This window comes from Phoenix dactylifera, unplaced genomic scaffold (assembly GCF_009389715.1).
Source record: "Phoenix dactylifera cultivar Barhee BC4 unplaced genomic scaffold, palm_55x_up_171113_PBpolish2nd_filt_p 001072F, whole genome shotgun sequence".
In the NCBI taxonomy this organism is placed as follows: Eukaryota; Viridiplantae; Streptophyta; class Magnoliopsida; order Arecales; family Arecaceae; genus Phoenix; species Phoenix dactylifera.
This window is the reverse complement of record NW_024068420.1, coordinates 67313-90109: the sequence shown is the minus strand read 5'-3', so window position 1 is coordinate 90109 and position 22797 is coordinate 67313. Positions and strand designations below refer to the sequence as shown.

Here is a 22797-nt window from a genome sequence, read left to right as displayed (position 1 = left end):
ATGCTCTAATTCTTACATCATGGCGACCAGGTGTCGCCACGATGATGGGTCAAGGTCGTCGCCCCATGCTTAAAGCATATAATATATAGATATCTCATTTCATGCTTACCCACATTCAAGCCAATAAAGAAAGATTACTAAAGCCGAAAGCAAGTTGAAAGAATTCTTAGTAGTAGCATGTGGAGAGAGGCCATGGGTCCTGTGGGCGCTATCAAGGGAACAACAACCACCCACTATTTCTCACCGTATCAGGCACATACATCTTCCACTTCGTTCTTGATTAGGTGGTTGTCCCTTAAAGGCACGCCTCTACAAGAGGCATCAAAGGTACGTGGATGTAGGGTAAGTGGTCCGCACTTATATTTAAAATGAACTAAGGATCTAACACTATGTCATTTTGATTTGATTCTCGGAATGGGCCATGCTTATGTTTTTTTTAAAGGATACCCTCCTACATTCTTGACGAGGGACGAATAAACTAGGGTTTATATGCTTTACAGCGTGAATCATGTACCACATATGATCATCGATTTTTTTTTAATTAGTGACGCATTGCAAGTAGCATTAGGTGACAACTATGATGTATTGAGGTGCTTTGTCAAATTTTTTGATTAAGAATGCATTGTATGCAGCATTAGGTGCATATTATGATGTGTCTAGATGCTTCAATATGCCACGAGTAGGGTAATCAACATTTTAACCAAGAAATTTTAATATTCGAAGTTAATAAGGGAAAGTGATTGGGCTAGGTGACCCATGACAACTCGTTGTACAGGATTTGAGAGGATGCATCAAAATACTTTCCATTGGACTCATAATAAGAGGCATCTTAAAGGATATGTAATATATGCAGACCCACAACTTGCTGCTTTCATTAAACCTAGATTTAGATTCATATAGGATGCTATATATTCAAATTTCAACTTTTTATTTAGTGACCAATGTTTCTATTATGCTTCTAGTTTTTGATTGATTTTTAGTGGTCATATATTTACATTTATCATATTTCTTAAGGCAAATTATACCATTTTTTACCAATATACTTTGCATCTCTGTCAGAGTAGTTATATTGTTCTTTTGTGAGAAGAACTAAGATGTGACGTCTATATCGAAACCTACGTTGATTAGGCCTGTTTATGGTCTTTAATTTGATGAAGGCCTACCCTAGGCCTTGCTTTTAGGTCTAAGAATAAAGGATCCAGGTATTTTACATCCTTCTTAGATTCTAGCTAAACACTGTCTTTTGATTTTCGGAACAAAAGTTCAGTTAACCCTAGAGAAAAAAAAAGACTTCTTAATTTTGCGATGATGCTACGTTAGAAGCATCACCGGCTTTCCACTAACAAGATGAATTCAAAACCTCTAATTTAGCATGCAATTTTTCTTGATCAGCTTATGATACAACGATCTGAAGAACTATAAACTTGATACCTAAATTTTCAGAAAAAAGGCTCGACCGTAATATGTCATCTTGGTGCGCCAAAAGTGAGGCTCCATGTGGGCCATAATGCTCTGATAAGAGATGGTTTGAACTGATAGTGTCTTGGTTTGACTCTTGGTCAACTTAGTCAACACGTTGTCTCGGTTGACTGTTGACCTGAAGTGCCAACCCAAGGGCAGTAAGTTGGCTAATGTCCACTAGTGCATGCGGATAGCTATGAAGAATGACTCGCGTGTTGAGCACAATGTACCTAACAACCGTCCTAGGCCTCGGATAAAAAGTTAAATTAGCACTAAACCAATAAATATTTAAGTATATCTCCTTTGAAATGATGAGGTTAAAACATCAAACTTTGTACTCAATACCAGCAATTACAGCCCTTTCATCTAGATTCTAAAGCAGACTCTTAACAATTTTAACATTAAAATCAAGTTTTTGTTTGTTGTTGTTTTGGTTTGGGACCAATAGATCACTTACAGGAATCAATAATAAATCTTGGTAGTGGTGTCAGTAATCTGAAGTACATAGCACACGCAACAAGGTTAAAAGAAAGAAAGAGAGAGAGAGAGTTTGAGCACCATAACAATATAGTGAAAAGATGGTGGCCCTTTAAGTAAATTCTCTCCTAATTACAAATTAGTGTGGTGGGGATGCTGATTCGAACTAGGATATAAATAAGAAAGCACACTCCCAAACCATTGTCACACTGACCGGGAGACAGCCTATGAATAGAGAGTAGTTCTTTAGGCAGTGATTTGGTTGGAAGCATATATGGAGGGGCAGCTCATGAGTTGGGGGACTCTAGAAAATGGTTGGAGGAAAGGTCCATGGACTGCCCAAGAAGATGAGATCCTCATTGAGCATGTGAACCAACATGGTGAAGGAAGATGGAACTGTGTCTCCAAGCTAACAGGTAATCGAAAGCCCTCTACACCCACTTGGCGAGCCAGTTATGAGCTCATTCTGTGACTAAATTCATAGCTTGTTGCATTGCTGTACTTTCATGATCATTATCTTTGATCCAACTCTATGCTTCTTGGTTTTGTATTTTAGGGCTCAGACGGAATGGCAAGAGCTGTAGGCTAAGGTGGGTGAACTACCTGAGGCCTGATCTCAAAAGAGGGAAGATTACTCCCCATGAGGAGAATATCATCCTTGAGCTCCATGCTTTGTGGGGAAACAGGTGACACTCTATTTCTTCATTAGAAATTAATCCTTCTTTTGTTGTTTTCTTCACAAAGTTTTCATCGAGCGTGTACTAACATCCATGGTATCATATGTGTAGGTGGTCCACCATTGCTCGAAGCCTCCCCGGGAGGACCGACAACGAGATCAAGAACTACTGGAGGACCCATTTCAAGAAGAGCAAGCCCTCGAAGAATATCGAGAAGGCGAGAGCTCGATTTCTCAGGCAGCAACAAGAGCAACAGGAGAGAGAAGAGGAGCAGCAGCAAGCTGATATGAGAGGGATCATGACCCAAGTAGAGGAAGCAGCACTCGCACAGGACATGCAGGAGATGGCCTACATGTACCCCCTAAACTATATGCTTCAAGGGGGCGAGGGCGGCGGCGGCGGCTCCATAAGCGATGGCTCGAGCGAAGAAGAGGCCTGGGGGAGCCTGTGGAACCTTGATGACATACATGATGATGGAGAGGGCGTGTGTCGTGGTGATTTAACAATGCAAGATCAAGTGCTTACTTTCTACTGAGGAGAATAGAGAGCGAGAGAGAAGGGGTTAAATGTGTCATGTTGGTGGATAAGGATGCAAGCAATCCACTTTGAGCACTACCATATTATCATCACTTGAAACTTAGTTGTGATGGTATGCTTTCCCAATCCTCCTTTTTGTCACTTTTATATGATGAGAACATAAATAATATTATATGTGAAAGAGCCCATTTTCCCTTATCCCTAGTGGAAGTTAATTAAATGATTTGCATCTCTCTCTCTCTCTCTCTCTCTCTCTCTCTCTCTCTCTCTCTCTCTCTTTCTCATGTTACTCCCACTAATAAGAATCTAATCATCTATATTACAGCTGAGATTTAAAAAAGGCACACAAAGATTTTATCTTCTTGCCCATGGTAGTAGTGGATATCCAGTTATGATGCAAAAGGGGAGCCCTATGCTGAGGATCTGAGAACAGTAAGTATCTAACTAGATAATAAGCAGTGCGAGCACAAGCTACTTATATAATTCCATAAAAGGAGGCAGGACAATAGAAAACAAAGTAATTGAAGGTAAAAATGGGAGCTGGTGATAAAATATCCTGCCAACTTTGGATTACTGAGATATCAACTTTTTTTATATCAAATAAAAGTTATATGCAACTAAATTATCAGCCATTATTCTTCTCACAAAATTTTTTTTTGGTGGTTATGAGTTTTTTGTGGGTAGCAGAGAGGTTCGGCCCGGCCATCTTAACTATATTGTGCTTTATTTGCTAATTTCTTTTCCTAAACTATTCTAGCTAGAAAGGCACTCTTATGAACAAGGTGAGGTTAAAAGAAGCCATGGGAGAAATGTTAGATTTATTGGTTGTTTTGAAGGCGATTCATCATAATATATTCACGTTATCAGGGTGATAGTTGTTAGGCCATATTCATAAAAAGAGAATCTAGAATCATTTTTTGTACCATCTTTTTTTTTTGGGACTCAATAGAAATATTTCAAAAGCCATTTCATATATACTAGGGGGTGAACATGTATATTTTCATCCTTGAGGTTGTGCATGGAACTGCAAATGAACCGAGATGTTCATGAGTAGGCCCATAAAGCTCAATTAAGCTCAATCACTTCAAAAACTAGCCAAGCTCGAAATTCATATGAAAAAAAATAAAATTGACCTAATGAGAGCAAAAGCCTAAACACTTCAGGATTAACATATAAAGAAAAAGCCTCTACTCAGCTTGATAACAAAGCTCAAGCTAGTTTAATTTCATGTAACCAGCCGAGCTTGAGCCGTTTAGTGCCCGGCGTGGCTCATCTCATTCGCATTCATATGGTCTCCTTATCCTTGGAAACCAAAAGTAAAACCAGATAATATTTTGCCACCTACCTTGATTTTCTAGCTAAAATGTCTCTGTCATCTCGAACAATGGACATGTTCGATGTATAAACTATTTAATTGATCTCATGATCTTTAGTTGGAACTTTGATGTATTCAGTCTTGAATAATAAATTCTATGTGACTGTTCTCAAAAATATCTGGAAATAGATAAGGAGGAGAACATAGATCTTGATGGATCAAGCAAAACACTATAAATAAAATATTTCAATTAGGCAATTCACCTATGATAGAGGTCGAAACAAACTTTTTTTTTTTATCCTGATAGTCACATGCATGATCTAAACTATAGTGCATCGTATCGGCCCAAATCGAAAGATACCTATATTTGGTATGCCAAAAAAATTCTGTACCACATCGTACCAACATATGCTAGCGTAGCACCGGTACAGAGTTTGGTACTGAGACGGTGAATCTTGATCTAAACCCCTGAAGCATGTATCAATAGTGTAGAATTCAGATCAACCTGTTTTCTTGTATCAGGCAGCTAGGAGATTCACCCCTCTTTGCTTTATGCTGGTGAAAATTCACCTATTTTCTGATCAAATTCTAAGGGTTTATTGTGCCTTTACTCTATAAGGCCCTTCAGAAGTTGGCAGCAAGGGAGAAGACAAGATTTTATGTAGCTTGCTCCCAAAAGAACAGCCTACGTATCAAGGATGGATGGTCTCAGAAAGCTTCGCAAATCGATGAAAGATATGCTCTTTGCGAAGCCGTATCTAAATCAATTAGCCATATCTTGCTTCACTGCATGCCTTTTCATGCAACGCTATCCGGACCAAAATTAGAAAGTGTTTGGGTGTCAACGGTAGATCGACGAATCCACTCTCCTGGTAGACTGCATGGAGGATGAAAAGAGCCAAGAATCAAGTTTTGGAAAAGAACGTATAAGCTCCAAAATTTTCCTAAGAAACAAAGACTTTGCTGCACATGAAACTAATTGGAACCAAGTTTTGAACTCATAATAAATTAAAAGTTGCTCCTACTTATTTTCTGGACTAGAGCATCCACAAGCGCCTCATGTCGATTGCTTCAGAATGATGTTGGATGGATTAGTCTAACCCTTACACGGGCCAAATCATCCATTAACTCTATCCCCCAAATAGGCTAGCTTTTATGAGTGACAAAAAGTTGGTTGAAGACAAATATTGTGATGAACTATAAGATCCATTTTTTTTTTCTTTTTGTGTAAGGGATACGTATATCATTAAAACAACAACCTTTTGGGAGAAGACACTGAGAAGTTAAGCACCTACGGATGTGGAAGCAAATGGATGAATCTCTTGTCACAGAAATTTAGGAGGTTTTAGACCAATGGCAAATTATTCAGGATATACACATCTACTGAGAGAAATTTCTTAAGGTTACTTGTAATTCTTTTTTAAAAGCCCAAATGAGATATGATTCAGCCATTGTATGATAATATGAATGCATTTTATGCTATTTTTCAGCACATACACATCAACATGGCAAATAATAGCCGCCACAATAGTGATTATTTAGTTTCCAACAATGATTTGAGTTCAAAAATTTTTATTTTATAATAGCATTCAAAGAGAATACTAGGACTCTCATTCCAACTTGCAAACTCGGTGGTTAACTTAATCTCAAGCGATCGATGAATGAATTAGGCATGGATGGATTTAGAATTTTTAGTAGCCGTGATCCTGATTAATTATTCAATTTATTTGTTGTATATATAATATTAGCTTTATTTTTACATTTCAATTTCCAAACTGCAATTTTGCTATAATTTAATTGATAGAGTAAAAAGTATCGCATGATAGCATATATTTAGATACTTATATTTGGTTTTAAATTAAATGTATTTTTTTTAATTTTTAATCAATCATTGCTTTATAGTTAACTATCAAGCTGATCCGAAGATTTGATGATTTTTGTGATATTTTTATTAATCAAACCTGGATATGACCAGTTCTTTTTTTTAAAATTTTTTTAACAAAATTTAGACCTGACGGCAGTACGCCTGATCGCAAGGGGTTCCCCCTTCTTCGAGTCGGTGCCTCGTACGGGGTCTTATTCGAATCTTGCTCGGATCTTATCCGGAATAGAAGCGCCCACCGTATGCTTGAGTCGGCTGGTTGTCACGGACAGTTTTCCAAGCATAAATTTGTTTGAATTGGCAGCGATAGATGGAGGAATAGGAGAGGAATAAAGAGAGAATAAGAGTATCCCCCTAGAAAAAGCAGAGAGAGAATACGAGCGCGCGCGGGGAGAAAGATGGACGCCGGCGACATGGACGAGGCGATTAGGGCGCAATTCCCACTCTCCTTTGGCAAGCCGTCCAAGGCCCAGCCCCAGCCTTCCGCCGTCCACTCATTCACCCGGCGGACCTCCGCCGCCTCCGTAAACCCTAGCCCTAGCTTCCGTCCGGAGCTGGGGAAGCGCGGCACAGGAGATGCTGCTGGTGGACCGCACGGCGGGGGAGAGGAGGAGGAAGATGACGTGATGATTGGGCCTCCCCCGCCGCCTCCGGCGGCCGCTCAGGCGGAGCCTGACGCGGATGATGGGATGATGATTGGGCCTCCGCGGCCGCCGCGGGCTTCGGAACAGGTGGATTCGGATGATGATGGTTCGGACTCTGGAATGGATGACTCGCCGGAGGATTTGCCTCAGATTCCTCTAAGTAATGAGATCGTGCTCAAAGGGCATTCGAAGGTACTCGGATTCTCTGTTTCTATGGAGTAACTCATTTGCTCTTTCCAAAATCTCTTTCTTGATAAGAACTATTAAGTGGAATCATTCTTTGAATCTATTAAGGAATAATTTTGTTTCCTGCTTTGTCTAGATCTTCTTACGTAGGAAAGTTAACTTCTTGTTAATCAGGTGCTTGTTTGGTACTTCTTGATACTACAATTCTTCATGCTTGTCTTAATCACCATGCTTCATGTATTCACAAGGATTAGCATTGATGCACCAGTGCACCAACATCTTGGACTTGACGCAGCCTAATTTTGTTCCTGTAATCTATAAGCATAACCAAGCATTCGTAGTAGTCTCGCAATAGTTGTTTGAAGCTATCCAATTGCTTTTCACAAGATTAAGAATTCCATCCTTTTCATAGGACAACCTCATGCCAAGACTTGTTTTTGCAGCATAAAATCAACACATGCTTCTACCACTAGTTTGAGAAACATTCGTGATGATTAATTTCCATGATATTTTTTTTCTGTATGGCAAAGGATGGAAAATTAAGAGGATTGGTACAGGGGGAAGGGGAAGACTAGATTGAGAAGAAGAAATTGGATTTCATTTGCTTTGGATTTGGATACATGGTAAAAGAGATGGAAGAAATTGGAATAGAAGGATAAGAAGTTATAGATAAAGTAATCAGATTGTTCGAGATCTGAATGTTGGACTTCAGAAAAGAGGAAAGATGGATGAAGAAGAATAGAGAGAGAAGAGAAAAAGATAGAGGGTTCATTCCAAAAAGCTAAACACATTTTCATTCATTAGAATTATCAAATTACAACCAAAATTTGTATGCATTCCTTCAACCCTTTATAAAACGACTCAAACCCATCAGTGCCTAAGCATAGGGGCAATTCATGTAAATTATTATTTGAGAATAATGACTTAAAAACTATATGTATTTTCACCTTGTAAAAAACTCCTAGAAATCACCTAGTTGAAACAAATAAAAATGATAAAAACCCAACCTGCACCTAATCTAAATCCTAGCTACATAAGACATGATCTAAGGATGATAAAAAAATTTAGTCTCTTCAAAAGCATGGTACAATGTATTGTTTTCTGTCTGTTTGATCTAGTGCAATGATATGCTTCTGTTTCTTATCACATATTCATATATTACATCTGTTGCCAAAAAATATGGAACTTCCCAAAGCATAGTATTCTTGTTTTGTGCTAATGTTGTTAAAACTGATTCAAAATAAAATTCCTATACCTTTATCAAAATGCCTTTTCCGAACTATATAAGATTGGCTTTACGGATCTTGGTATCACCTATCAAAATATCTTAATATTATAAGTGTCTCTCACATTAACACTAACTCTTGAAGGGCTAATGCTGAATGCCTTTTTCAGGCAACTAAGTGCGAGTTGTAACCTCCGTGGCACTAAGAATGTTACTTGGTAGTAATGAGGCTTATTCAACCTAGACCTAGAAAGAGACTCAAGACAAAGGAGGAAAAAAGACAATTTAATATGACAAATCATACTAGCATTCTTCTTTGAGCACATGCTAGACAAAGTTTCCCTAATTGTTTGTGTGCTTGAAATCTGTGTTGATAACATCATAAAATTTCTAAAACAACTTTGTTGCCCAACAAGCAGCCCAAGAGGGGGGGTGAATTGGGTCTTAATTAAAATGTGGAATTTTTAACTTGTGATTAATCTAAAGTGTCAGTATGGAATGTTAGAGGAATGAAGACAATGAGAGAATGGAAAGTTTCACTCCTACGTCCACTCCTCAAGTTTCACTTGAGATTTTCACTATAATCCTAGAATTACAGCACGGTTGTTTTACAAGCTTACAACCAAACTTGTTATTTTAATGGCTTACAACGAACCACCTCGTTTGTTTTACTCGGGCTCACAAACAACCCGGTTGGTTTTCACAAAGGATCACTAACTACAACCTTAGACCTGCTGATTTAATTCCTTGATTGAATCAAGCACCCAAATATAAAAATGAATATGTAAGTACAAGCTTCTAAAAAGCAGATAAAACAATATTAACAAGGACAGGGAAAAGAAGCTTCTCAGAGAATTTTTTACCGATTGAGATGCTGCTTCTTTTCTTTTGGATCCTCTCCTGAATCAGTCAGCAATGGAGGATCTTTCTATTTTGGCTCTGGTGCGGAGAAAGGATGGGTTCTCGATGAAGAGTTGCTTTCTTTCGATTTTTCTTTGAATGTTCTTTGAGCTCTTGTTTCAAACGATTTGCTTGATCTTCTCCTTTTGGATTTTTCGTGTGTGTGTTTGTTTCACTGAGTATGGGTCTTCTTATAACTCCGTTTTGAAAAATTAGCTGTTAGACTCAGAAGAATAGCCGTTCTGTCGCGCCTGGTACTTCTGACAAAACGTCCGTTGAAACTGGAGTCGTCTCGCCCGTCCAGGAGTCGGCTCGATTGAAGTGGGAGACGTCTTGCATGATTCTGGAGTCGGCTTTGGCTCGGGATCCCTCTGACAGATTATCGGTCGATTCTCGTTGGAGTCGGCTCGCGCGATTCGGGAGTCGTCTCGCGTCCTGGTCCGCGGAAAAAACGAGTTCTCTGCTTTGTCTGAGAGAGTCGACTCGTAACGGTTGGGAGTCGACTCGTGCTTTGTTCGAAAGATGGGAGACGGCTCGCACTTGACTCGAGTCAACTCGCACTTTGCGACCCGAAATACCTCTTTCTGTCTGTCTAAGAGAGTCGTCTCCCGCTTTGTGGAGACGGCTCGAGGGTGTGCGAGTATGCCATGCTTGTGCCGGAGTCGACTCGTACTTTCTGGGAGTCGACTCGAGTTCTGAAAAATGCTTGAATAGTTCCAAAACTTGAGTTTAAGATCCATGAACCATTTCCTAAGATATTCTTTTGAAGTTATAGCATTGTTACCCTGAAAATACTTGTTTAAAGCTGTTAGTCCAACAAGGAATGCACTCAAAATGTTTTGGCACATCAAAACCAAGTAGGGGATCAATCAATTACTCAGCAAACTTGTATCTTAATATCTACAAATCTTGCCATTTTTTTTTTCTAATTTACAATTTTAATTTATGGCCTTTTTGTGTTCCACTTTTCTCAACTGCAGGTTGTTTCAGCTCTTGCTGTCGACCATTCTGGATCGAGAGTCCTTTCTGGTAGCTATGATTATACTGTCCGTATGTATGACTTTCAAGGGATGAATTCCAAATTGCAATCTTTCAGACAGCTGGAACCATTCGAGGGACACCAAGTCCGAAGTTTAAGTTGGAGTCCAACATCAGACAGATTTTTGTGCATCACAGGTTCAGCACAGGCTAAGGTGATTTTCCTTTTCACAAATTTGACAGAAGCATTGTAATATGATTCCTATCATGGTACCTTTTTATGTTTAGACAGCACTAACAAGCAACTATATGTACCTTTCAGATTTATGACCGAGATGGGCTTACTTTGGGCGAGTTCATAAAGGGGGACATGTATATACGTGACCTGAAAAATACAAAGGGGCATATTTCTGGATTGACTGGTGGAGAGTGGAACCCTAAATCAAAGGAGACTATCTTAACTTCCTCAGAAGATGGTTCATTGCGGATATGGGATGTAGCTGACTTCAAAAGTCAAAAACAGGTTTATCTCATTACTCAGTCAACAAGCTTGAACCGAAAATCTTAAAGTTTTAAATAATTTTAATAGCAATTTTAAAGAAAAAAATATTCACTAAAATTTTCCATACATTCAGATGTAAATAGCTATAAAGATTTTTTTCAGAACAATGCAAGTCAGTTTCTGGTGCAGCTCCCACCAGCATTAGAAGATATCTTAAAGTTACACTTGCTATTGAAAGATGAAATTTTGTACGAGACAAATTGAAACATAATATCATCTATTTTTACTATGTGAAAGATGTTGCGATCAAGGAATTCTAAGAAGCTGTTTCATTGTAGGTTATCAAGCCTAAACTAGCAAGGCCAGCAAGAATTCCAGTTACAGCATGTGTTTGGGATCGCGAAGGCAAGCGCATTGTTGGTGGCATTGGGGATGGTACCATACAGGTACCAGCATGATGCTTCAGTTCTCCTTAAGTGATTTTAAATATTTAATATCAAGCCTGTTCTTTGGGTTTTGACCTACATTTTTTGAATGGCATGGTCTTTATGTGGATTCACAATTTGTCCACTAAAAGAATTGCTTCATATTTTACAGTTATGGAGCATCAAACCTGGATGGGGAAGCCGACCAGATATACATGTGGAGAAAGCACATGTTGATGATATTACTGGACTAAAATTTTCTACTGATGGGCAGATTCTTCTGTCAAGAAGTGCTGATAGTACACTTAAGGTAATATTTTACCAGTCGTTCATATTGTACCACTGTTCTTGTGTTTTGGAGTGTTCATTCTTCATTTTGCAACTTTTTGTCTCTCCCAAATATTTAAATTTGCAATTATTGTAAAATATTGTGTTTTTAAATTTTTGCATAGGTTTGGGACTTGCGGCAAATGAAAAGTCCTGTTAAAGTCTTTGAAGACCTTCCAAATCATTATGCTCAGACAAATCCCGCATTTAGTCCTGATGAGCAACTAATACTTACCGGAACCTCTGTTGAAAAAGAAGGCAGCAGCGGAGGTCTACTCTGCTTCTTTGACCGAAGGAAACTTGAGCTTGTATCAAGGGTGGGGATTTCTCCTAAATATAGTGTTATATGCTGCGCTTGGCACCCAAAGATTAATCAGGTTAGCTCCTAACTTTGTGATTATGGCATCTATGACTTCACATAATGCACGTACGGATACCCATAAATTTTGAACACTTCTACTTCTTTTTGTTAGATTTTTTAAAAAAATTATTTAAGGTTAATGGATTATTTTTTATAATATCCTTTTTATGCTTCAGCAAGGAGACTGTACTATATTCATATGCATGTATCAAGGATTTCGCTATCCATGCCTTTTCCTCCCCCTCCTGCTTGCAATAGTATGAGATATTTATTTCCTGGATGGAATAATTGAGGACAGCATGTCATGCTAAAATATCTGTTGCTTTTGAAGGTCTTTGCAACAGTAGGTGACAAGAAAGAAGGAGGAACACACATACTTTATGATCCATCTATCAGTAAGAGAGGAGCTCTTGTATGTGTTGGACGAGCTCCAAGGAAAAAATCTGTAGATGATTTTGAGGCACAACCAGTCATTCACAACCCGCATGCATTGCCCTTATTTAGAGACCAGCCTAGCCGTAAACGTCAACGTGAAAAAGCATTGAAAGATCCCATGAAATCACACAAGCCAGAACTTCCTGTCACAGGTCCAGGCTTTGGTGGAAGAGTTGGTACCACTAAAGGCAGCTTGTTAACGCAGTATCTTATGAAGGTACATAAAGTTTGCCAAAAAGAATTTATTGTGAAATTTTGCTTTTGAATTTCTTTTTTCATAGATATGAAGATAATGTTCTTGTTTGAGTATTAACAACGTTTTGTTACAGCAAGGTGGTTTAATCAAGGAGACTTGGATGGAAGAAGATCCAAGGGAGGCAATACTTAAATATGCTGATGTTGCAGCAAAAGACCCTAAGTACATTGCACCTGCATATGCAGACTCTCAGCCAGAACCTGTTTTTGCAAAGTCTGATTCTGAAGAAGAAGAGAAATAACCAAGTAATGGTTTACCTTGTTATATCATCATCAAAGCCTATCATGTGAGCCATTTTCCATTACTGATTTCTCTCTCTCTCTCTCTCTCTCTCTCTCTCTCTCTCTCTATATATATATATATATATATATATTCTCTCTCTATATATATATATATTATATAATCCAGGATTGTATCATTTCCCATGGAGTAAATTGTTAAATCTACTCAGCAATCTCTCTCCTCAAATGAACTTTAATCAGTTGGGTGCTGAAGGTGCTATTGCATTTTATAGCAGTACACTGAGTTGCTAATGCTAGAATTTGTAACTGTTAAGAATGTGTGCTATGGGTTCAGTAAATGTGCACAGTTGCTAAGCTGTCAAAGATCTCATGCCAAGATGCTATTGTAATCCAGATAACAATTTGCAATGTCTATTAATGATGCTTTGTTTAGGTGAGGAAACCTCTTAGTTCCAAATGCATCATTAGGTGAAAGTCAGATGAAGTTGGTATTTTCGAAGATGCTTGGTTCATTTTAGATTTGTCCCCTAGGTGGTACTATTTGCTAATGTGGCTCTTGAAGATGCTTTAAAAGTTATCAAATGTTTTGTGGTGTTTAGAAAAGGATTGAAAAACATTGCTGTTAAATATTGTTGATTCCCATGCACTTTGCTGGTGTGGTCTAAGCATTGTTAAAGTACACCTTGCTTTAGATTTCAAATATGGGACTCTTCAGAGTTTTTCAAAATTATGAGGCAAGTGATCTCAAGAAGCACTTCTAGGCTGCAGAAATTTGATTCTTGTGGCCTCAAAAGAATTCTCAAATTTGATTCGTTGATCATCATCATGATCATGGCTCTAATGAGTAGATAAGTGTGACATTGGACGGTGGTTTGTGATCTGGAAGCTCGATAATCACTGTGCCGGTGTCAGTCCTAAAAACCGTGCATAGAGATTGCCTGCAAGCTATTGCTTTCCACTCTCGATAGCCCTCTTCCTCCTTTTTGTAATTTAAAACTAGTCATTTGCCAATTTTTCTGTTCTTCAAATTCTAGTTTTCGTCAAGTCAATGGCCATGTGCATGCTATTCATTAATGAAAAATTTACCTTCTAGATTGTCATGTGAGTCCTGGATAGAACTGTAAATCATGTCATGGTAGGCCTTGCAAAACTTTTGAGAACCAAATAGATAATATGCATTTTTTTTTTGTTAAATTAAAAACACATCTTGTATTTTCTTCTTTTCTTTTATTGTTGTTGACTGCAGCCTCTGGAAACAGCTAATGCCCCTCCCTCGCAGTCCTTCAAGAATGCGAACACGCGCTGCCTGAGAAACATCAAGAAAGTCAAGCGACAGATGAGTTTTGTAAAAAGTACATGGAATCTTGTTTCTCTTAACTTCTATCCCAGAGTGATCTGCTCTGATAGGAGAAACATGCACGAATCGCATCTTTTAAATGGAAATGTGTGCATTGATCTTATTTCTGGACTTACGGATGATTGTTACACATGCACAAGTTAGCAGTTGGATGCCTTCTGCAGTAAATGTTCTCAGTGAACAATAAGTTTTGATGCACAGAGGCTATTTGACTGTTGGATGTCAATAATTATCAATTATTAATGGTATCTGATTACAGCACATTGTAGAGAGGGTTCGGTGCCTGGGATTTGGCTATTGAGCTTCCAAGTTAGACTTTGAATCCAGGGTTCACGTTTATTTTTTTTTTTTATTTTTTTGGGAACTGCTTAGATAAAATTCGTAAGAGAAGAATATTGTCTTGATCATCCATATCTGTAGGTTGTTCCTTTGTATTGGTGGGGTTTTATCTCTGTTTCAGCTTTCTGATTGGTTTGGTGGTTGGATGCAAAGTATTCTAGATCACAAGATGCTGGACATTAATTTTCATGTGCTTCTTAAGCTTCTTCAATTTCTGTTTGCTTTTGAATCTTGTTACAACTAGGCATGGTATATCAGGCTATCTTTGAAGGCTACATATTGAGATGGACTTGAGGATAGCCATTTAGCACTTTGTCATACCTGGCTTTGGGCACTGTCTTGTGGTGTGGCAGCCGGTCAAGGCGAGCAGGCAGGGGATGGCTGTTTTGAGTAACAAGCCAAGTGCTGCTGCTCACTAATATTTACTGGTTTTGATCCTTCTTAGGTGAAGCAACATCAAGTTATCATTTTAAAGAATTAGAATTTATTCTATGCATGCATAATTGAATGGATTGAATTAACCTTGGTCTTTTCATATGATTTATATGTTTGCTTGCTTTCACAGTGGCAGTAAAATGGTTGGCCAACATGGCTCCTGATTTCTCAACCTGACAACTGAAGTCCACTCTGGAACCTCTTAGTCCAGAAGTCAAGCCGTCTAACAAGTGACCACGGAGTGCCCCAGCCGGTGGAGCCCGAATTGAGTTCCCTATCCAAGACTAAGAGATAAGGGTGAAAGTAGATCGGATAATATCTATCTGGATTCATTTTCATATCCGAATTTATCTAGATATAAATAAAAATTTGAGCATCCAACTAATATTCATATTCATATCAATCAAAAAAAAAATAGATATGAATATAAACTGACAACTATCTGATTTATATTCGAATATTTGATTTCATTTGTAATTCTATTTTATTTTATATGTCATTCATAAACTTTTTAAAAAAATAAATGACCACATTAACATGCTATTAACTTGATTTATCCCCTACTTAGTAATATTTTTGATTGTATGGCTATAAAATTTAATTATCCGATTTATATTCGTATTTATATCTATACTTTTGGTATCCGATTTGTATCCATATTCATTTAAAACAAATATAAATATCCGTATCCGTATCTGTATTTATAAAATAAAATAAATATGGACATGAATATGCTAGTATCTGATCTGTATTCAATCTAATTTAGCTCTACTAAAAGGAAAGATATGCTTGGTTGCTGCCCATTTGACCAAAAGCATACTCCTTTCGAACAGATCCTGAATCAAACATCCATGAGCAGCAATGTCATCCAAGCTGCTAGGTTCAAACTTTATTTCAGCTAAGCCGGTGAGTAGACCTTGGTTTGATCAAGCAAGCTCGGGCAGAGCTAGATCCCTAAGCTCGGCTTACTCTGTAACTGAGTGGAGCTCGAGCCAGCTAATTTAACATCGAGCTGAACCCGAGTTATTCGCAAACAGCATGCCTCGAGGATCTAATAAGAACTCGAGATCACTTAAAGCTTTTATTTATTTCTTTAAAATAATTAATCTAGCTATATTTACTTTGCTAGTTAAACTATAATTCATGCAAATTATAATAATTAAGCATAAAATTTTGATATATAAAATAGGAATCAAGATGATATATATATGTATACATGATATATAAATTATTTAGATATTTATTTTTTGAGCTAAACGGAGCTTAGATTTAGCTAGGCTCGCCTGCAAATCGAGCTCAAGCTGGTGTCAGAGCTGAACACAAGTTGGCTCCCAACTCACCGCAGAGCTCTAACTCATGTCCAAGACTAGCCATGAAGCTCCCATATCTTGCCTAGGTTATCTGCAACCATTTCATTTTTCTTTATGATAAGTACAATGGAAATGCCACCATCTGAGATTCTGAATCTCTCCACCCAGCACACCTGGAAGCTATTGCTGACGACGTGTTTGAAGAAAAGCAGGCTTGGATTGTTAAGCTAACATGGCAAATGACTTGACATTTACGTTATTAAAAATGAACGCCTGAGTTGACGTCCGACCGTTGATCATCGCCCTACATCTTTATATCCGACTTTCTCTCGCATCCGATGTGCCAAGTATCAGTTTAAAGTAACTTCCTTGTTATCATTATTTTTCCCCTCGTGACTTATTTCATCTACCCACCTGATCAGTATCTACATATATCAGCCAGCTACTTAGGTTACAGGTAAATGAATCCGGTTGTGGAAATCAACTCAAAGAGTTTATAGTGTCTGAGAACACCCTAATCCGTGAATCACTAACAATAAAATTATAAAAACACTCACACAACATAGAACCCAAGTAAATAGACTTTTGATCCAATCCAGGATGACTTAGCGCATGAGACTCCTCCCTTTGCAGGATCAGAACGTATGTATACAATCCTACCTCCATGTATGTGCAGAGAGAGCATTCCCATGTTTCAAATCCATCACCTTCAGACAACAATAAAGCAACCTTACCATTGCACAAAGCTCACCTTCTTCTTCTAAGCCAATACCAGTAAATTAGAATTAAATGAGGCAGTTCAAGTTTTGATTCCCATGGAAGCTAATCATGCAGGGTTGGAGAGCATGGAAGAATTCCAAAGGATCCAATAGACTGCTTTTCAATTCAAGATTAGATCATCTAGCATGCTATGCCTGTGTAAGAGCCCAATCTTAGTTCAAGTTAGGTCACTTATGATGTTGATAAGAGTGCAAAATTCATATAATAAGAACTTCCGAAACTATGGCAAAATCGTTTTACTGATATTCATCATAAAAGTGTGCACTTCATTGCCTACATTTTTATGTGTCCATGGAAAAAGAATTTACATTCAATATGACAAAAAGATCATACCGTTGCCACACATTGCTTGGGACATGCAACCCAATGGACTCAGGCTGAAGGGTCCCAGTTATCAGTGCAGCAATGAAAAAGAGGAGCTAAAAAGCCCCTCAAAATAATTTTTTGGGTCGCAAAAACTTATGTTTTTACTTCTTACAATTGTGCAAGGCAACGACCATATCACCATGCCCTTGATCTTCTCTTACCTTTCTTCATCTCCTCCGTGCGACAGGTACATAAGATATCCACCCCAAAGGAACCAATGCAGCTATAAACTGTAGTATGATTCCTGAAGACAAGCTTGAGTAGTCCCCAGAAGACACCCCAATCAATGAAACCAGTCCAACACCAAACATACCACTTAGTATAGATGATAAGCACAGAGATGAAGCAAAGAAGGCAAAGAGTGAACCTTCACACCCATATGGGCATAAACTCGAAAAGAGAGCAGTGAAAGGAAGGATCTTAAACTGAGCAATAGCCTCCGCCAATGCCGACAAACACAGCACGTAAACTTCATTTGAAATCCCCAACTTAAGATTGATTTGTTTCACTAGAAATAAGTCGGACAAAAGGGAGAGAGCATAAAGTATCTGCACTCCAAATATCAGTCTCCTCATCGGGATTCTTTTCAAGAAACGGTTATAGAACATAGTTGCAGAAAGAACCATCAGCTGCCCGATAACTTTTTGACAAACCAATGACTGAAGGGTCGAGCTTCAGACATTGTGTCTGGAAACAAAACATAGATCCTGAAAGAACAGGAACAACTGCGATAGAAGCTACAATCCACAAAAGAGGATAAAAGATCCTTTCCTCATTAATTGCTGTAGTCAGGTCACAGAACTGTTTGATGAAATTTTCAGCTAATGAATTCTGAACAAGATGATGATTTGAGTATGGAAGGAAACAAAGGGATGCCTCCTTTGTGCTTAGGGAAAGGGGAAAGGTGGATGGCCAGTAGGGAGAGCAAAAGTGAAAAACATGACCTTTGGCTCTTGAGATTTTAGGATGACAAACGCACCAGACAAGTTGCCTAAGAGTGCTCCTGCTGCTAAAGCCATGAATGCATAGGACTGGAGCTCATCTGCTTTCTGTGTTCTGCTGAACTCAGCAACGAGAGCATCACTCACAACTTCTGCGAAGGATGCTCCAAGGTTGCTAACTAAAATGCATGCCATTAATGTGGGAAATCTTTCACCGGTAACTGGGATTACTGCAAGTGTCCCCCAAGACAGTAGCTGTAAAAAGGCTGCAACCAATTATCGGTTAGCTGAAAGCCTCAAACAGTTAAAAAATATCAATCACAAATTTGCAATTCATCAGCCAAGTTAGACATCATTAAGCTATTATTGCACAAACAAAGATTAAATTATTCTCACGCCACAGAAAAAATAGAAGAAAGTTTTCGATTCAAGGGTGATTAGCACATATTCTAGAATATGCAACAACTGCAGAGGTATGAGATATAACCAAGGGTCATAACGAATTGGAGTTATAAGAATACAATTTAAAGTATATAACTGATTTTAGTAGCATTACCAGTTCGGCACAAATAAATGCAATAATGAACCACAGGGGGGGGGGGGTTGGAGTTAGATTATAATAAAGGAAAGTACAAAGGTTGCAAGAAACAAATACGAATTCATCATCATCATTCATTACCAACAACCATGTTTGTTGAGTCAGATTCCTAGAGCTTTTTAAATGATAGGGTTTTTGAATGTCTTCCATCACCTCAACAATTAGTCTTGCATAAAAGTGTCATTAGCATTATTTATGGAATATGAAGAGATGATGAGAAATTTAGGTACAACAAAATTTAAACTTTGACATTGCATCTGAAGGAGGATGCTGACTTGAACTTTTTATTTCTGCTAGCCGCAGCTAAACATATGCACTCTACTGACACACTGCAAGAATTGAACCTAGCCCTCTACAGAGGGATATTTCTACAACTGAATCCAGCCTCTAATAACATCAATTATCAAATCAAACTGCTGAAATCAGCTATCAACACTGAAAACAGATATTCAATATACAGAATCTTGCCTTCTCACTGTCGACAGGCGGTACATTCTGGCTTATACACGGCAGCCATTTGAATTAGCAGAATACCTTAATCTCATTAATACTTCGCTAGGCAATGAAACAACAAATGACAAAGTAGGGGTCCTATATCTTTTTGAAGTTGTCTTAACATCACTTTTCTCTACTTTGCCAAGCAATGAGCAGCAAATTTGGGATCACAAGGCCCTACAAATCCCAAATATGACAGGATAATAGCTATATTTTTTTTGATGTAATAGCTAGATTTGAAAGAAAAGTTCCTACCCCTATATGCACTCTATTCAAAAGCCAAATCTGTGGCATTATTTTGTGAGTAGTTAAAAAATTAACAAAGATGGAAGCCAGAACAAATTAAAACAGAATATAATCAAATATAATCGATGAAAAAGAATGGAAAGTTTCACCACCTCTTCGACACTGTCAAACACCCTTTATATGTTTCTGGCCAAGAAAGAGACCTTAATTATCCACAAGTTCATAACGTATTCATCAACAAGCTAACAAAAACCAAGAACTCCATAACTAAACCAGCATTCTTAGTGAGGAAAATAGAAAGGTACAAAAGACGGCTCTATGCCGATTTAGTTCTAGTTGTGGATGCTTCTTCTAAAATCTAAAGTAGCCATGTATGATATAAAGGCAATAAAGAAGAAAGAAAGAAAGAAGAGGGGGGAGGGGGAGAGAGAGAGGCAAGAATCCATAGAGAACCTCAAAACTCTCATATGCATCTCATATTCCATCCATTAAGCAATGTAATAGCCAAAGCACACCCATTAACGAATACCAATACAGCAGCCCAAGATACAAAACCCCAGAGCCAAAACAAGGAATATAAGAAGCAAAGAGAGACCAAGCAAAAGAAAGAACTGAAGAAAACATGCAAAACGAAACCAAAAGAGGAAAGAGCACCAACCTCCAATGGAGATGTAAGGGAGCCTGTTGAGCACCCCCAATGCAGACAGCATCAGAGAGGACTCCAAGCAGGGGCTTGGCCACCATGGGGAGGTTGCCGCGTGTTCTGGACAACTGAAGCGTGGAGGGCTGAAACCAAGTCCATGGCCAGGTGAAGTTCAGGGCCAGCCAGGGGAAGCACCTGAACCCTGCACCAGTAGCGAACCCACACAGCGCCCACATTCTGCCTCCCCGCATGGGCCGCTACCGATGCGCGCCGAGGCCAAACTCATCCCCTGCGGCTTCCTGGGAGCGGGGAGCTTGGGGGCAGGCCCCTGGCGGGTTTCGAAGGGGGTTTTAGGATTAAGCCTTCTTGGCATGGAGGCCCTCCTCCTGCTTTGGTGTTCTGTGAGGAGCTGGAGATGATAAGGGTGGCGGTGAGGATTGAGTTTTTGGGGTGGTGGCAGGGAGGGTGGAGAAGGGTTGCGGTTTTGGGTGGGTTTTGTGAGGCAAATCATGGGTTTATCGGTCAGTCCTCTAAGATTGGTCGGTGATGAGGAAAGGAAATCAGAGAGGAGAGTTTCTTTCTTTCTTTCTTCGTTTCCTGAGCTTGTTTGGAGGAATGTCAGAAGAGAGAGAGACAGAGAGACATGGAACAGGGGGGTGGCAGATTCAAGAGAACATGGCAGAGGGCTCCAGAAGAGCTGGCGGATTTGCTGTTTTAAGAAATTGCAGGCGGCGTTGGATTTGAAAGCGAAGTGAAAACGGTCAAACAGCTGTGTATGGGTGCTGATTTGTATGACAGAAAAAGAACAGGTATCTAGCCAAAAAAAAAAAGAAAGAGAAACAGGTGAATTTTTCTTAGATTGGGACTGAGAGATGGGGAAGGAGAGTTCTAGAAGGCGAAGGGGTCCCGAATCTTGGACATCCAGTGGAGGACAAAGGAGGTCATTTGCTAATTGGCTCCATATGCTGACATTGTCCCGGTACATGACGCAGTCCCATTCATGTACATGGGAAAGGGCATGAGGAGGGGGTTTAAGTTTTAACCCCCTTGTTTCATAGTTTTTGTAGTGGTAATAAGACGTGAATGGGGTGTAGACTTCTGGTCCAGTATAGGTTGGGCTTGAATGAAAAAAAACCTAAAGAGGGTCTTGATTTTGGCTGGGTTAGGGGTTGAGCTTAAATCCAACTCAAATCAAATCAAGTCTCACTTGATAAATAAATTAATTTATATTTATATTTTATGCTAAATGTATATATTTTTATTTAACTATGTTTTAAAATTACTAGTAGGAATTTCACTTCTAATGTGCTATATTGAAACCATAAGCTTAGAAAAAGATATTATTTTAGAACTTTGTACCATGATTTTTTTTATTAGGATTTATGTCAGAAGTTTGGTATGTTCTTGGCTTTGAGAAAAACTTGAAGCACCACTTTTTGCAGCATTTAAGCCTAATTTTCTTATGAACACATGGAACCATGTGAGGTAGGTTGGGCTGCAAATGAACCAAGATATCATGCTTAACTTGAGATCAGCTTGTTACGGCTTGCCTAGAAAGCAAGCCAAGATCAAACAAAGGTTGTCTCATAATTGAAGCAAGCTTGAACCCAACTTGGCTTGTGAATGAAATAAGGGATAGATAGCTTAGCTTGGCTCGATAAATGCTCGGCAAAAAGCTTACAAGTCAGAGCTGGAACAGCTTATATTTTTATGCTAAGCCCAATGAAGCTAAGTTTGAATCACATAATGAATCATATTTAGAGGGAGTAAATTCTGAAAATTTGGAGGTTCAGAAATTCAATTAATTCCTTAGTCTACTAATTTCTATATTTTACTTTCTCTACTTTGATGCTGCATCATTTGTATCATATCTTTAACCATATGATAAAGTCAAAAAGCCATCAACATCGTTATCGAGTATACGAGTACAGCCAGGGCTTAGAATCATCCATCGAGAGCACAAAGGTTGTCTCTTTCACGAGAAAGAAGGATTCCTTTCACTTTCCATTGAATCGCACAATAATTGCTTTAAATCTATGCAGAAAATTTGAAATACTTGGTGAGCTGTGCGGGGCACAATCCAATGGTTAATATCATGAAAAAAGATGGATCGTTCTTTTGTACGAAAAGATACAACCCAACCCGCATCAAAAAACCAAAGTTATTAATATCATCTTAGTTAGGAATTGTATCAAATAAATATTGCTATCTTGTTTAGATAGTGATTTTTTCCAGTTTGATGCATGCAACAAGCACCCTCCTACAGCCCATTAACCATCGCCTTTCACAGTTATTTTATCTTTGCTAGCAAACTTAGAGCGGCACATTGTTTCTTGCTCTTGCTGCTCTACATTACCAATCATGGCTACTCGTTCTTGTAGCGGTGCGCTGAGATGAGCCCCATATTTGTTTGCCCTTTTCACAATTCTCAACCCAAACCACCTGCTTCTTAGCTCA

At 38.7% G+C, this 22797-nt stretch overlaps 2 protein-coding genes and 1 pseudogene across 9 annotated transcripts; 2 read left to right on the top strand and 1 right to left on the bottom strand.

The window, feature by feature from the left end:
- The first annotated feature begins 2152 nt into the window (after positions 1–2152).
- LOC103702922 (MYB-like transcription factor EOBII) lies at positions 2153–3326 on the top strand. Its single transcript, XM_008785560.2, has 3 exons — positions 2153–2354; positions 2495–2624; positions 2727–3326. The coding sequence occupies exons 1-3, from the start codon at positions 2213–2215 to the stop codon at positions 3148–3150; spliced, it is 696 nt and encodes a 231-aa protein (XP_008783782.2). The 5' UTR covers positions 2153–2212; the 3' UTR covers positions 3151–3326.
- Positions 3327–6554: 3228 nt separating this feature from the next.
- LOC103702888 (WD repeat-containing protein 70) lies at positions 6555–15502 on the top strand. 8 transcript variants are annotated; one of them, XM_039121434.1, is made up of 9 exons: positions 6555–7185; positions 10285–10497; positions 10605–10805; positions 11123–11230; positions 11382–11519; positions 11662–11913; positions 12229–12549; positions 12662–12874; positions 15092–15502. In XM_039121434.1, exons 1-8 carry the CDS (start codon positions 6748–6750, stop codon positions 12827–12829), a joined length of 1839 nt encoding a protein of 612 aa, XP_038977362.1. In that variant the 5' UTR covers positions 6555–6747; the 3' UTR covers positions 12830–12874; positions 15092–15502. The 8 variants fall into 8 exon arrangements, with proteins under 8 accessions (XP_038977362.1, XP_026658719.2, XP_038977363.1 ...); XM_026802918.2 differs by lacking the exon at positions 15092–15502 and adding an exon at positions 14110–14286 and having other exon boundaries at positions 12662–12833; XM_039121435.1 differs by lacking the exon at positions 15092–15502 and adding an exon at positions 14090–14286 and having other exon boundaries at positions 12662–12833.
- Positions 15503–17384: 1882 nt separating this feature from the next.
- Positions 17385–20576, bottom strand: LOC120107909 (annotated as a pseudogene).
- Between the last annotated feature and the right edge of the window lie 2221 nt (positions 20577–22797).

What these genes read in the sequence shown, in the direction of transcription:
- LOC103702922 (XM_008785560.2), top strand. Translation starts at nt 2,213, where the DNA reads ATGGAGGGGCAGCTCATGAGTTGGGGGACTCTAGAAAATGGTTGGAGG. An exon ending in CTGTGTCTCCAAGCTAACAG is followed by an intron (nt 2,355 to 2,494) that starts GTAATCGAAAGC and finishes TTTGTATTTTAG; the next exon opens with GGCTCAGACGGAATGGCAAG. An exon ending in CATGCTTTGTGGGGAAACAG is followed by an intron (nt 2,625 to 2,726) that starts GTGACACTCTAT and finishes TCATATGTGTAG; the next exon opens with GTGGTCCACCATTGCTCGAA.
- LOC103702888 (XM_039121434.1), top strand. Translation starts at nt 6,748, where the DNA reads ATGGACGCCGGCGACATGGACGAGGCGATTAGGGCGCAATTCCCACTC. An exon ending in CAGGTTCAGCACAGGCTAAG is followed by an intron (nt 10,498 to 10,604) that starts GTGATTTTCCTT and finishes TGTACCTTTCAG; the next exon opens with ATTTATGACCGAGATGGGCT. An exon ending in TTGGGGATGGTACCATACAG is followed by an intron (nt 11,231 to 11,381) that starts GTACCAGCATGA and finishes CATATTTTACAG; the next exon opens with TTATGGAGCATCAAACCTGG.